At 42.4% G+C, this 16,154-nt stretch overlaps 1 protein-coding gene across 1 annotated transcript in view; it reads left to right on the top strand.

The window, feature by feature from the left end:
• Positions 1–16,154, top strand: part of LOC107714437 (transmembrane protein 255B-like) — a 36,161-nt gene that overhangs the window by 4,012 nt on the left and 15,995 nt on the right. The window contains exons 3-6 of the mRNA XM_016520270.1: positions 7,121–7,183; positions 13,355–13,444; positions 14,575–14,655; positions 15,004–15,089. Coding sequence (XP_016375756.1) covers positions 7,121–7,183; positions 13,355–13,444; positions 14,575–14,655; positions 15,004–15,089 — 320 coding nt within the window. The remainder of the gene's footprint in view (positions 1–7,120; positions 7,184–13,354; positions 13,445–14,574; positions 14,656–15,003; positions 15,090–16,154) is intronic.

Here is a 16,154-nt window from a genome sequence, read left to right as displayed (position 1 = left end):
TGTTCTGGAACAGTGTTGTAAATACAACTTAACCACTGATTTGTAGTCGTGTCCTCTTTTGGAAGACCAAACAAAGTAGTTTCGCGTGTTAGAACGAGCCATTTTAGGTAGGCGTGGCTGACTTAACTTTTATAAAGAATATCTCTTTGGATTTTAGACTTTAGTCTTTGCAACTTTACAGATCTTCTTTATGCACCAAGAGCTTGTAACACTCCAAAGAGAAAGGAAAAATTGAAATCGCATCATATGACCCCTTTAAAAACGAATCAATGGTTCGGCAGCGGTGCTGCACGAACCTATGGCCACGAAGCCCGCCAAAGCCCGCCAGAATGGGCGGGGCCATCTGGCTATATATGCGGGCATTTCGCCATAGGATTCAGGTTACTTCGACTGAAGTGACGACTGAGTCGTGCAACTGTATAGCATGGCTAGCAACGCAGTACTCGTTCCTGTATCTCCGAGTACGTTCCCTATCGATACTTCACTCGTACTGCGTCTGCTAAGATGCTATAGGAACCAATACAATCACGCCGTGCTATGGCAGAGGAACGACTACATGTGTAACCTTGCCCTAGGCACCTCAGAGCCCAAGGGGACAATAGCGTGGAGTCCAACACCTCCCAAGGCGAATGGGCTAAGCTCACAGAGGTCACGCCCAACCTGAGTGATTGTTCCAGAAGACTTGCACAGCCCGGCACCTATGAGGCCAGAGAGCGCACAAGTAAATCCTCTGATGGTTTTGAGCATATTACGGCCAAACTCCTGCTCAGAGTGGTACTGCGTAAGCAGGTGCATGCCAGTTATGCAGAAAGAACCCTAGCCTGCAAGGCAGGGACGTCCAGGTTATAAAACCTAGCAAATGTGGATGGCGAGACCCAACCGGCCACCACACAAATTTCTGCAATGGACACGCCACTAGACCATGACCAAGAAGAGGCGACGCCTCTAGCTGAATGGGCTCATACTCCAATGGGGCATTGCAGGCCCAAGGAAGAATAGGCTAGCATAATAGCGTCAACTATCCATTTAGAAAGTCTTTGCTTCGTGACCGGATGCCCTTTAGCGCGGCCACCGAAGCAAACAAAGAGCTGTTCAGACTGCCTAAACGGGGCGGAACGCTCGATGTAAACTTTCAGCGCCCTGATGGGGCAGAGTAAATTCAACTCCTGGTCCTCTTCTGAGGGAGGAAGCGCAGAGAGTGTAATGACCTGTGCCCTGAATGGAGTAGAGAGCACCTTAGATATATAACCATGCCTCGGTTTCAGGACAACCTTAAGAGTCGCCAGGCCCGAACTCCAGGCAGGTAGGGCTCACAGAGAGCACCTGTAAGTCTCCCATTCATTTGACCGATGCTAATGCTAGCAGCAGAGCGGTTTTCAACGACAGGGACCGAAGGTCAACAGATTGCAGCAGCTCAAAGGGAGGACCCTTCAGGGCCCTCAAAACAGTGGGCAGGTCCCACGTAGGGGCAATGAGGGGACGGGGCGGATTCAGCCTCTTAGTCCCCCTCAGAAAACAGACAATAAAGTTGTTTCTGCCCACCGACTGGCCTGCTATCGGGGCATGAAAAGCCGTTATAGCTGCTACATAGACCTTGAGCATGGATGGGGAGCGCTCCTTATCCAATAGCTCCTGCAGGAAGGACAATATCACCGATACGTCACAGACGGACGGGTTCTCGCCCGTCCTCGCCTGGTTAAGCACCAGGCGGAGAACACCGACCACTTAAGGGCGTAGAGGCGTCTTGTAGATGGAGCTCTAGCCTGAGAAATGGTGTTTAGAACACACTCTGGGAGGCTTGCAGGCTCCTGTTGAGTGGCCAAAGATGCAGAGCCCACAGCTTGGGCCGGGGGTGCCATATCGTCCTGTTCGCCTGAGAGAGGAGATCCCGCCTCAGGGTAATGGGCCACGGGGCTGCTATGAGCAGCTGCGACAGCTCTGATAACCAATGCTGGTTTCTCCAGACCGTGGCCACCAGGAGAACCTTGCGTTCTTGTTCCCTGATTTGTCTGATTACCTGCAGGACAGGGCGATCGGGGGAAAAGCATAGAGAAGGAGGTTGGGCCAGTAGTGGGCCAACGCGTCCTTGTCCTTGGAATAATAAATTGGGCAATGAGAGTTGTCTTTTGAGGCAAATAGGTCCACTTCCGCCTTGCCAAAGATCTCCCACATTTTTTGAACCGTCTGCGGATGAAGCATTCACTCTTCTGAGGGGACTTTGCTTCGTGACAACATGTCCGCTCCTTGGTTCAGTTTGCCCGGAACGTACGCTGCTCTCAGCGAGCGCAGGTTGAGCTGAGCTCATTCCAGGAGGCGCTCTACCATCACAAAGAGGCACCTCGAGGAAAGCCCTCCCTGGCGATTTATGTAGGACACCACAGTCATGCTGTCTGAGCGGACCAGAACATGGTGTCCCCTCAGGTTTGGTAGGAAGGTTTGACAGGCCCGACATACCGCCAGCATTTCGAGGCAGTTGATGTGAAGACCGTCCTGCGCTTTCAACCAGTGGCCGAAAGCCAGTTTTCCTTCACACAGAGCTCCCCAGCCAGTGTTGGAAGCATCTGTCAAAACCACCTTTCTCCTGAAGACCATTCCCAGGGGGGTGCCCTGTTCCATCCACTGAGCATTCTTCCAAAGGGGTCAGGGCCCAAATGAGAGTGGTGGTACTCCGATAAGCAGGCGTCCGTGATGCCACACATGGGATGGAACCCGCTGTTTCAGCCAGTACTGAAGGGGACGCATAAGAAGCAGGCCCAACTGTAGCACTGGAGACACTGCGGCCATAAGTCCTAGCATCTTTTGAAAAGCCTTGAGGGGGCGAGAGGCACCGGCCTTGAAGGAAGCCGCGAGCTGCTCTGTCGCAACCACCACTCTCATTTGGGTTGAGTCAAACACTGTTCCCAAGAACGATACTCGTTGGCTGGGGGACAGTGCACTCTTGGCAAAATTGACCCAGAGCCCCAGGCATTCTAAGTGGCTGAGGAGGAGGGCTCTGTGAGATAGTGACTCCGTCTCCGACTGGGCCTGAACGAGCCAGTCATCGAGGTAATTGAGAATGCGGATTCCCTTCTGCCTCAGAGGGGAAAGAGCCGCATCCATGCACTTTGTGAAAGTGCGCAGAGCCAGAGACAGTCCAAAGGGAAGGACCGTGTATTGATAAGCCACTCCCTCGAAGGCGAATCACAAGAATCTATCTGGATGTGAAAGTAGGCGTCTTTCAAGTCCAGAGACAAGAACCAGTCCTCTGGGCGGATTTGCGAGAGGATTTGCTTTAGTGTAGTCATCCTGAACGGCCGTTTCATGAGGGCGTGATTCAGGCCATGTCCACACGTAAACGGGTATTTTTATAAACAGAGTTTTTCCTTCTTCCGTTTAAAAAAAAATCTCTGTTCACATGAAAACGCAAACACATGTTATGAAGCACTGTCAAGAGCATGCCAAACCAACAGGTGGCGATATAATCTCAACCATAAAGCCATGTTGGCCAATCAGAAGCCTGAAAAAGTTTCCAGTAGGTGGAGATAACAGCGCAGGCTCTGACGTCACAAGCCAAAAACTCAGGTTTCGCTGTCTACACGATAACACTGCAACCGGAGGTTTTGAAAATCTTCACCCTGGCAGAAGTTTTCAAAAATGTTCGGTTTCAGTGACCTGGTGCTGCGTTTGCGTGTGGACGAACGGCCAAACCGTGTAGAAAAAGCTGCGGTTTTAAAAATAACCACCTTCGTGTGGACAGGGCCTCAGGCGTCTGAGATCGAAGATGGGCCGCGGGCCGCAAGCCGCCGTCCTTCTTGGGGACGAAGAAGTAATGGCTGTAGAAGCCTAAATTGCTCTGAGCTGGAGGAACCGCCTCTATGGCTCCCTTTGCCAGCAGATTTTTCACTTCAGAGCGCAGGACGTACGCGTCCTTGCTCTGAACAGAAGTGGAGACCACCCTGCTGAAACGTGGGGATCTTCAAGTGAATTGAAGTGAATAGCCTCGCTTTGTATCCCCAGAACCCACTCTGACACTCCGAGGATGGCTTGCCATGCCTCTTCCCGGGAAGTCAGGGGTTGGATTGGTTCGAGTGCCTGGTCGCTGCAAGGGGACACGGTACTCGCGAGAAATGGAAGAGGAAATCTGCTCTCTTTTTGAAAATGTTTGTGTTTTAATCTGCCCGCTATAACAGCGGATCACCGCTTGGCCGCTTGAACGGGCCCAGAGTTTGCAGCAAACACATCGCCGACTGCACCCGGAACTGGACGGGGTGATTGGCAGCTTGGGGGTAGGTCCGGCTGCAGCGAGACTTGACCCCTTCCTCTTTCTGTCCCGTAGATCAGGACGATGCCTGAGGCGCAGGGTCCAGCGCTATTTTGGGCCGGGGTCCCTGGTGCTTCGGAAATGGATAGCGTTTGGCCGAGCGGGAATGTCATCGAGGCTCAGGCATGGCTGGCTGGGTGGCGGCGGTAGCTGCAGGTGCAGGCTTCGCGGGCTGCTGAGTCTTGGGGCAACTAGAGGCAGCTGCAGAGCTAGAGCGTTTTGAAAGTGAAAAAAAAAGTGAAAGTGACGTGATATGTGGCCAAGTATGGTGACCCATACTCGGAATTAGTGCTCTGCATTTATCCCATCCAAAGTGCACACACACTGCAGTGAACACACACACACCGTGAACACACACCCGGAGCAGTGGGCAGCCATTTATGCTGCGGCGCCCGGGGAGCAGTTGGGGGTTCGGTGCCTTGCTCAAGGGCACCTCAGTCGTGGTATCGAAGGTGGAAGAGAGCGCTGTACATTCACTCCCCCCACCTACAATCCCTGCCGGTACGAGACTCGAACCCACAACCTTTGGTTTATGAGTCCGACTCTCTAACCATTAGGCCACGACTTCCCCCTTGGCAGGAAGTGTCGCATGGCTTGGTTGAAAAGCTCAGCGAAGACTTCGACTGCTGGTTCGATCAGACATCCTTGATTTCCGTCAAGGTATAAGTGGCGCTCGAGCACCCCCAGACTGGCCATGGAACGCCCTATAGCCTGAGCCCTAGCTTTGGTGGCGCGCAAAGCCAGGTCTGTCGCTCTTCTCAGCTCCCTGAGCATCCCTGGGTCTGGGTCAGACTCATCCGTGCTGGCGAGGAGTTTGACCTGGAAGACCTGGAGGACCGCCATTGAATGGAGCGCCGATGCCGCTTGCCCAGCCGAGGAGTAGGCGCGTCCAGCGAGGGCTGAAGTTGTCCTACAAAGGCGGCCTTTGCCTTCCATCCAATAGCAGTGGGCGGGCAGAGATGCACGGCCACTGACTCGTCCAGCGGAGGCAGCTTCTCGTATCCACTATCTTCAGCACCGTCCACCGAAGTGAGGGCGGATGAAGCGGAAGTATGGAGACGTGCAGAGTATGGGGCACGCCACGACCTGGTGAGCTCATCATGGACCTCCGGGAGAAAAGGAGAGGATCACTGACGAGGGGCTTGATGGCTCCCCGGCAGGAGCCACTCATCCAGACGGCTGCGGGAGGGCTCTTCCGGTGGAGACAACTCCAATCTCAGCTCCTCGACGGCTTTCGAGAGGACACGGAGTAATTCGGCGTCCATCCCGGGCTTAACATCGCTGTGCTCGGACGACGGCAGGGGGGCAGGGTCGGCAGTCGAGCCTGACAGCTCCTCCACATCTGAGGCTGCTAATGACACCGAACAAGACCAAATCGCTCGCGCTGGAAGAGGGACGCTGGTCAGGCTGGGTGAAGAGGACGGGGGAAGCCTCTCTGTGTGGAGAGAGCGAGGCACGTAGGACTTGAGCCGACGTGAGCTCGCTCGCATCCGAGCGCTGCGATCCTCTGCCGAACCTGTCATTTGCACCCTACAGACCTGAGACCTGTTCTTACTACTACAACTGATTTCTGGCCGGTCTCCCAGCATATGAGGAGACCTGTGCAGCTTACCCAGAATACTTCAGACTGGCTGTTCAAGCTTCCCATGTACTTCCACGCCACAATGCATGTCTGTTTCACGTCAATGGCTCCCTGTCACTGCTAGAATCAGGTTCAAAACACTTATAGAGTACAAGGCAGTCAATGGCCAAGCACCGTCTTACATTTGTAGCCCTATTATGACACCTAGGACTATAACTAAGGTTGCCAGCTATCACAGAATAATACTTTCTGTATTTATATAATACAGAATAATCTTGTATGTAAGTATTAAATGTCCCTAATTGAATCGTGTGGGACTCAATTTGTACCTTTTTAAAAGTATTTTTGGCCATGCACCCCTCAATTCACTGACAATATCTTTTGGATTGGTCCAAAAGAGATTGTCCATGAATTGATTCAAATTTTTATTACACTTTTATTATACAATGCATCCTTTTTGAAACTTAAAAACTCTTTTTAAAAAATGTCTTCATTTGCGTCATACAGGTTTGGAATAACATGAGTAAATAACGACAGAAATTCCCCCCATTTTTATGAACCAATCCTAGAAGTGTAAGTGGTTGCATCTTAGTAATACTCAAACTTGCATTTTCCCAATTAATGAATTGCATTAGTGACTTCATCTGTGAGCTCAAGGCTGTTCAGACATTATAAACAAGGGGCTTCTTGTTGATACAATGTCAAATATTATCAATGGGTTCACAGCAGGAAAAAGAACACAATAAAATCAGTCTGACAGTGAGAAGTAAACCGCATACTGTGTTACCAAAACATCTCTTTTCCATATGTGAACTTGGATGGTCTGTGAAACTTTCCACAACTCCTGCAGATACCCTGCTGGAGACTTGGACTATGAGTATAGCTACAGTGTGTCACCTCTCATAAGTTGATGGCCATGAAGAAGTTTTGCATCCAAAGTGATTGGATCTTACAATTAGTTATCAGCATGATGTTGAGGAGAGGGTAGGTTATGTGTTCCACAACACATAAGGATCTCATGATCCTTGAAATATTTTTGTTTCAGACTTCCCCTTCATATTTTCTTGTCATTTAAGCTTGAAAAAAACCATAAAGTGAATGCCATAAATCATTTAGCTTGAAACGAATTGAAACCATGATAATGATTCCCAGTGCTCGTACGGTCATGCTTATGTTCTCTAGAGTATTTTGCATCATTTGTTTCTCTTTTTACATTCACGTCTGTCTACTGATTGCAGTTGGCATTTGGATCATTCTTGGGAGTTCTTGGACTATGCCTGGAGGAAAACCGCAAGCAGCTGGTAGATATCACAATGTAACATTTTCAGTTGGGGTTTGTCTTCCTGTTTTATGATCCTGATCAGCATAATACCTTGTCATCCTGCCATGGTCATTTCTAGTTATGGTTCACAAAATATGTACCCTTTTTATTTTTCCTTTTTCTTTGGTTTGGTTAAGAAAACATTCTAATCTCACGCTTCCAAAGTGCAAATATGTGAAGCATAAGCATTTAAAAACACAATATATCTGTTTTTATATCACAGATCTGCCAAATGATGTTCAGTGATGTTTCATAAATTGTTTTAAGAAGTTCATAATGTTTAGTGACTTGTGTTTAAATGTTTTAAATATATGGAATTTCAAAAAAACATAAATTCTATGCAAAATAATCAGAAAGGAGACTACTGTATATGTCATGTATATAACTAAGAGCGCGCACAGTTGTTCAGAATTTCACACTGGTTTCAAAGGTTTGATAAGATCAGTCCTGCCTCTAAACCTAACCCTCACACAAACCTGTAGCAGATTTAATGAAAAACATAATTTGTCCAATTTATGAGCCGATCAAATAGTGTGGACACTTTAAATGTCCTCGCAGTTGGGTTTCTGACATGTTTCTCTATATTTGTGAGTGCATTTTCAAAAAATTGGCCCTCACAAGTAATCAAACCTGCACACACACACACACACACACACACAAACTCTGGTTTTTGGTGGGGTCTTTCCATTGACTTTTATTGTCTTTACACTTAGCTTATGTTTTCCATCACCTAACCCAACTCCAAAACCAAACCCTCACACAAACTTTTCTGCATTTCTTGCATTTTAATTAAGACATTATTAAGCCCGCATCCTTATGGGGACTGTTGATTTCTTCCAGTAATGCAGGTGAATTCAGGGTTACTCCAATTACTGCTTAGAAACAGCCCAAGATGCTGCTGGGTGAATTACAGTTTTTTTTTCAACTGCTTACACTCAAAATCTTTACTTATCACACAATTTCTGAAACCTGACACTCAAACACCAGAACCACACACCAAATCTGCAAAACCATACACTAATTCTCACCCTTTGACTCAGTTTTCAATTTCATAAAACACTTTTTGCAAAACACAACACACAATTCTCTGTGTAACACACAAAAATCTAACAGGAATTAATATTATGGCAAAGGTGTTTGCAAATGTTTGCTTTTGAGATTATTATTTTGAATGCATTATTTTGAATGCAGTGCTTCATTTTGCAAGAGATGTGAGGCATTGTGCATTTTGTGTGTGCAATTCTTGGATTTGTGTGTAAAGTTTTGAAAAAAAAGAGGCAATGTTTTGACAATGTGTGTAAGCAGTTAAAAAAACTGTAAGCTTTGTTCAGACTGTCAGTCTAAGTCCAATTTTTGTGCATATCCGATTGGAATCTGATTTTAATGTTTGACAATGTCTGACGTGTTTACTGTACATTTTACGTGGTGTGAGAAAGTGACATAGGCAAAAAGCTACACAAAATCAGATTTCACATGATTTTTGCTGTTCAGACCAGCTAAATACGATCTGATTCCAGTCAGATATTCACAAAAAAACAGATCTGGACTGACAGTCTGAACAAGGCTTTAGTGACATAACAGCTATGAAAGTATAAAATATAAATCATTGATATCAAGGTCTACATTGATCTGCCTTGACAGGTTAAAGAAATAGTTCACCTAAAAATCTAAATTTGCTAAAAATTTACTAACCCTCAGGCCATCCAAGATGTAGATGAGTTTGTTTAGTCATCTGAACAGATTTGGAGAAATTAAAGGTGCAGTAGGAGATCTCGGAAAATGCTAACTTTAGCCTGATAGCACTGAAAGCGAATGTCCCACCCTCCCTGCAATCGCTGTCCAAAGACTCGCCCTCTGAACGCACATATGCTCACAGACCAGAATACCAGAGACAACATTACTACAACAGGCTACAGCGGCTCACAATTCCATCCCCCTGCGAGGACTGGAATTGGGAACCACGTTGGGCTACATCATGTGTCATTCACCGGTGAAAAAACTTTACAGTACAGTTAGTAAAAGTATTACAATACCAGCAGGGCTCGACGCTTACTTTTCTTTTTAGGAGCACTTGTGCTCCTAACTTTAAAAATTTAGGAGCACGTTCAAAATTTTAGGAGCACCTTCTAATCAATAATCCAAAATGTTATCAAAAAGTAGCCTTCCCATTACGAGGTAATATTTGACTCATCTAACTTTATTAAAATTATGTCATCTTTTGTCAAATTCTTAAAAAAATTATATTTTATAAGCTTTTTAAAAATTGTAATTAAAACGACAGAATAAGAGTAGAATAAGAAACATAAGTTAAAAATCAAATGAAATCAGTATTAACAAAATTAATTTGTAGAGGTGGCAAAGAAAAACACAAAAGTGGCTTGATGTACTTTCAGACATTTAATGAGGTTCAGAAGTGGAATGAGTGCAATTAAATCCATAACTTCCAAAAATGGTATACTACCGTAAAATTAATGTCCAATACATGTAATGTCCAATACAGTTTTTCACTGTATATAGTAGGGGAATTTACCATTAACCATTTAACAGGTTTTTACTGTAGCATTTTTACAGTCTTTTACCGTTAAATTCACGGTCATTTTTTACAGTGTAGGGCACTGCTGTGCAGTACTACTAGTTGGTTGGTAGCTTGTTCTGGGTGGAGGAGGCATGAGAATTGACTGGAAAATTTTCAGGAGAGCCAAAGGTCTGTCTCTGTTCATCATGGTCCAGCTTCAGTGGCATGCTGACCATATCTGGAAAAGATGCTACAAAAATAAAAGGCTTAAACAAGATACGGACTGTTACATGTCTGTGAAAGAGGAAAACATAAACGCAGGGTGAGGTGGAGAAAGAACATTTTGTACAGCATGAAGTGTCCAGACAGATGAGAAGAATGTTTCACAGCAGATGGGAATTTCATAGCCCATAATTCCAGTGTAATGATGAAAAAGATTTCATGGACCAGAAAACATTTGTTATCCCAGGGAGAGTGTATTTAGTCATTTAAAAGGCTATAGACTCCTATCCCGCAAGAGTGTTTCTCTGGACAGGCAGAACCTGTGTTTTTTGGACAAGCTGTTGAGATACTGCAGTTTATGAAGAACAGTAACAGGATACATTAATTCTGTCGTCATTTACGCACCCTCATGTTGTTTCATAGACTTTCTCTTTCTGCGGAACACAAAAGTGCATATTTTGAAAGGTGTTGGTAACTAAAGCTGTGGTGACTATTGACTGCCATTGTTTGGAGAAAAGGCACTGAGACACTTCTCAGAATATCTTCTTTTATGTTGCACAGAAGAAAGAAAGTCCTACCGTTTTTATGATCAGAAATATTGGTCTAAGTTCTAATGTGGACATGGCTGTTGGTTGATGCAAATAAGATTTTTTGATCTTTGAATTTCTTATTGATTTCAGAATGGTGCTCCTGTTCCCCATCACTTATTTGTCTTTAAAAATGCGTATATTTAAATTTAAAAAGAATCCTGCCCACAGACAGTTCATTTTGCAAAACCATGCTGTTCCACACTGTTTCCTTTAGTTGCCCGAGGACATAACCGAATCTCAGATAAATTCCATGTCTAACTCTACAGTATTCATAGGTCAGAATACAATTATTAATTATTTTCCCCCAAATAACTACACTAGATTTAAAAGGCTAGATTGGAATAGCTATTTATTTATTTATCATGAGGTTCCAACCAAAAAAAAAAAAAAGAGAGAGAGAGATAATAGTAGCTAAGTGATTTGATAAAAACAGATGGTGTGAGGTCTAAAAAAAAGCTAATGTACCACATCTTGCTACAACTTTTATTGTGTTATTGAGTTTTGTTTTAATGTGCTACTTTGTTGAAATAACTTGAGTTCAGAGCTTGGCACTGTAAGTTTGCTGGCACCAACAAACAATTATTTCATCTTAAATGAATAAAACTCACTAAATAAATTATTTCATAGTTGCTGATAAAATGTGATACATTAGATAATCACCAATAAAACTTTGTTTGTCATATGCCGAACTTTGTTTTGGAGACCTATAATCACATAATCAAAAACAAATGACGCATTGGTAGCTCTAAATGACAAATATCCTTCTGCCCTGAAGAACTCTTAACCCTGACAGACATTAAAACAAGCCTAATGTTGTGATAATTAAAGCTCTTGGGAAACATTGCATGTATTCTTCAGTATTTCTGGCAGTTATAGAACAAAACCAGTGACATTTTCACAATGATGTGATGCTTCTTCAAGCTTCAGTGGTTGTCATTATAGAAAAAAAAAGTTTTAAATGGCCATCTGAAGCAGTTCTTTGAGGCAGTTTGGTTTGCTGGTGGCTGACGTACTTTAAGCCAACATAATTTAAATTCAAGCTTTAAAAAAAAGCAAATGCTGAGATAGGAACAATTTGAAAATGAAAATGAAAAGCCTCATTCTCAAAGCAACATTTTGGTGTTTCTTTAGACACTTTTATGTTCCAGGATTTAAATTCAACAATCAAATTTAATCAAATTCAAATTCGATTTTTTTGTTCTATGAATATGACAGTATCTAATAAACTTATTTTAAATATTTATTGTATGAAAAGGATTTATGTTAATTTCTAAATATTTGAGCATTCCACCATTCCCACTTCCCCCTACAACAATAATGTAACACATTATAATGTTTTGGAGAGGAATATGTTGCATCGGATATGTGAAGACAACAAAAAGTTAAATAACTTGAGAGCAGACAATTTTTTATTACATGGCGCAGCTGGTTCTTTTTGTATCAGCAGCCAATGAGCTCGCTGCTCAACATTCAAATACTTAGCTAGTGCTTGCTGTAGCAGTGCTTCAGAAACCCTACACCTTCCCCAGCTCCACCTGTATAGATCTGTTACAGGGTGAATCATGTATGCTATATATGGGGATCATTTCATATATGTTATATTACTTATATGCTCACAGCAGCATGTCTGTGGATGTATTGGCAGTATCAAGCCTCGGTACTTGTTCTTCCGCAGCAGCAGCAGATCTAATCCACCAAGACCAAACACATTAACATTGTCATGTACACTACCATTCCAAACCCTCCGAAATTTTGTCATGATAGAACTGTTTTTAAACAGGTTTCTGAACATTCTGGACATCTGCCATTGGTGAGACAAGATTCTGCCCCAAGGCAGAGCTTAACGAAGAGTCAATTGAAAACAACACATATAGTCATACCAAAAGTCTATTATTTGGTCAAAAATGTATGCTGGTTTATGTCTTGTTTAATTTGAATGTTGTCCTCATTCCCATCTTTGAACTGTAATTCATATCTGGTATAGATTTCACTAAACTGAACAAGAAGCACAGGTCCTAAGTGTGGACATTGTCCTTTCATCTACCTTCCTCTTTCGGTTGACCTTTATATACAGTGCGTCCATTTACTGTCTCTGTTCACTTCCTCTCTTCCGGGCTTTCCTTTTCTCTGTATGTACATCTGTTTCTCTGTTGGTGGGTTGAGCTTCTTTTGGCAGTCTGCCTCTGATCAGCTGAGAAGAGATGTGTCCCTGTGGATATCATATTGCATGTTCAAATAAATACACTATGCCATTTGGTTGAGTTATTGTCAGTTATACGTAATTTATGGTTAGTTTCAAAGGCGGATGAGTTTTTGTTGCGCCCCCAGGAATCACATAAAAATTTGTCAGCTTTGGACAAGGACAAAGACTGTGTGAATGTGCACATGTATGAGTATATGCATTTACTAGGAAAGGTATTTACTACAGTACAGTTCATGTCAAATAAAGCTGTTTTATATACTGCAATATTAGGTCACAATTATTTAAGATGACTGTGATCATCGCCATGCAATAATATATCTCTTGTTGTGCAGTAGTGCTTTATGTGAGTGTTCTATGTTAACACATTTGGTATTTAATCGAAGCAATAATGTATTATAAATGTTTATATGTATATATTATATTGTCTTATTATGTATTATTTATATTTTATTATTTATTATTGCATTATTTATTTTTAGATCAAAAGAAATATATATATATTCCAGGAAATTAATATTGGGGAAAATGTACCATAAATAAATAAATCAAGCCGGCATCTTTTTTGGCTGTCAACTCAAATGTACATTTGTATCTATAATCCATTTTTCTTTCTCTGTCCAGCTGATTGCAGCCATTGTGTTCCTGAGTTTTGGTATAATTTCCAGTTTCCTGTGTCTTGTGGTTGATGGCATTTTCATCCTGCTCAACATTGTAAGTACAGCAACTATGAAACATTTTTATATAGAAACAACCTTAGCAACTGCCTAGCGACCGTTCAGAACATCTTATCAATGCAGCATCAAGCAAAAAGGATACCCAAGCAACCACTACTATATTGGAGATATAGACAATTTAGGGCCAGATTTACTAACGGGGCAAATTAGCGTGAGAGCACAATCCCATAAAAGTGCAGATATGAGTGGAAAGTTCTGCGGGTGATTTACTGACATTTCATGAATAAAAGAACACCAAGAGCAGCGCAAATTAGCTGGATTAAGACATGCTTTTGGGGAAGTAAATAATGCAACAAATACCAGTAAACTGACTGGCACAAACCATAGTAAATGGAGTTGCATGATTCATTTAAACACCCTCCTCTCATAAACTTTGCGTCTGAAACGGAAACTCCTGCAAATGCATATGCAATAAGGTCAGCCGCAAAAATGACTGTTCACGCCTAATTTTTCACCGTGTCTTTAATTAATCCTAAACATAGTTTTTTAATGTCAAAAGAGGGTTTGCGCTGGTGTAAGTTGTTAGTAAATCTGGCCCTTAATGATTAAAATGTTTCTTTAAAACTGTTTACACGCATAAAAACGTAGTTTGGTCTAATTTGATACCAAAAAGTAAGACTGATAACCTCTTGGCTAACTGTTAGTTGGTCATACAAGTTCTTAAGTCAAAGTCTTATTAACCTAATGACTAAGTTTATTCAGCTGGCTACATAACATGTTCAGTTTTCAGTGTCAAAATCCAAGGGCTGCATTTGGAGAGATGAGGAGTTCACTGAACTCTTTAGTATTTCAGCGGTCAGATCATCTGTCTTAACAGCATGAATGTGACTCATGAAGAGCAGAATGATGGACTGAGTTTGAGGGAAAACTCTCGGTGTGATGATAAGAAATGCCCACTTTGAGCTTCTCATTTACATTTATGAGCAATGTAAAAAGCTAGAGCAGAGTGGAAATGTAGAGAAAAGAAAGAAATGTATTTTTCCCCCGAAGTTTTTGTAGTGGTTGTAGATAGTAGTGGTAGAAAAGCATCGTATTAAAGAAAAAAATGTTTCAATGCAGTTGCAGAAGAAAACGTCAAACTGAAGACATTTCTTACACTCTCAACAGGATATGCGTCCAATGAGGGCAGGAAGATGTCAGTTCTACACCAGTGGAAATAGTTACATCTATGAGAACTACTACGCTACAGTGAGTCAAGTCCTCCTGATTTCTATGTTCAGCTCTTTAAAATATATTTGTATGCCTACCTGTACTTATAAAAAATGCCCACCTAAATAGCTGTCTTTTAACCAGGTTTTTGATGAAGACAAAAGTCCTGTTTTAAGTTGATTTAGTTCATTGGTGGATGAATTGATGCTGTGATCTCTGAGCTATTACATGCAGTTAATTTAGCATCATAATTTGATGTTATAACAGTAGTTAGTTATAACTAGAGACAGCGGAATGAAAATGTGTGCACAAAACATTTTGCTTGTATAAAAAAGTGAGTTTTGTATATAGCGTTTTATTTCTAAAAGATGCTCAATTGTTTTGTAGGTTCCCTGTCAAGGACTAACAGAGTCATGTAATATAAAAGTTCGGAGTGGAACGTGTTACTGTTGTGATTTGTATGATTGCGCCAAGTAAGTAATTCACATATTGGTGAAGAAACACAGACACTTTAAGGAAAAACTCAACAATAATGCAATACGAGTTGTTATTTGTCCACTGCAGAGCATCAAAGAAACCAAAAATTAATTTCACTCTTTTAGTGGTATTTTTTCTAGTTTTTGCAAGTATCTCTATTACTATTATTCATACTTTGAGTTAAGGGTTCAAATCTCTAACTATGAGTATTAAAAATAGCATATAAATGCCAAGTTCTGTCATAAAACTCTTGATGGCACCTTAACGCAAACTGATGATATTCACAGTGTTAAACTACTTGGTACAAGCTGATTGGTTTATTTTGCATATGCAACCAATGAGCTTGCTGCTTTACATATAAATGGCTGGTTAGCATTCACTAGAGCAGTTCGCAGTGTGCTTTGAGAGTTCCTCTGAATTCCTCCACTTCCCCAGCTCCACCTGTATAGATCTGCTACAGGTTATTATTAGGGCTGGTAATTTAATGCGTCAATTAGATTAATTACGGTGAAAAATAACGCGTTAAAATTATTACCGCATTTAACGCACTTGCCCCGCCCCAGACCTATGTGGGTCATCTGACATTTCATACAGTTGATTGATGACAAATATGAGGCAGGGCAACAACTCACTGCGTGATGGAGCCTAGAGAACATAGTTAGAATGTCCCTAAAATTCAAGATATGGGGCAAAAATGCCCCAGTTTGAGTTTTTGTCTCATATTTACATCATATAGTTAAGCAATATCACACGAGCAACAGGCTAAGTGCAATATCACACAAGTGCAAATGTGATACTGATCTTATACAACAGTTCAGTAAGTAAGAAGTTAATATTGTGTTATTTTAGAAACAATGTTGTCTGTTTTGCTCAATTTTGCTAACGAAAATATAAAGACAAAGCAGAACTGTTTGTCTCCGAGCAACACACAGCAGCATTTAATTTCTTAATGCACATTTTGAACGAATTGGGTGAACCATTTGGCGTGTTGAACCATTGGCCATAGGCGCGTTGGATTTGAAGCGGCGCTGCACAGATCGATCGGTGTATGTCATCAAAGT

The sequence above is a fragment of the Sinocyclocheilus rhinocerous genome, unplaced genomic scaffold (assembly GCF_001515625.1).
Source record: "Sinocyclocheilus rhinocerous isolate Xijiao unplaced genomic scaffold, SAMN03320098_v1.1 scaffold88, whole genome shotgun sequence".
In the NCBI taxonomy this organism is placed as follows: domain Eukaryota; kingdom Metazoa; phylum Chordata; class Actinopteri; order Cypriniformes; family Cyprinidae; genus Sinocyclocheilus; species Sinocyclocheilus rhinocerous.
The sequence above is the reverse complement of the archived record's forward strand: the minus strand, read 5'-3'. Positions and strand labels throughout refer to the sequence as shown.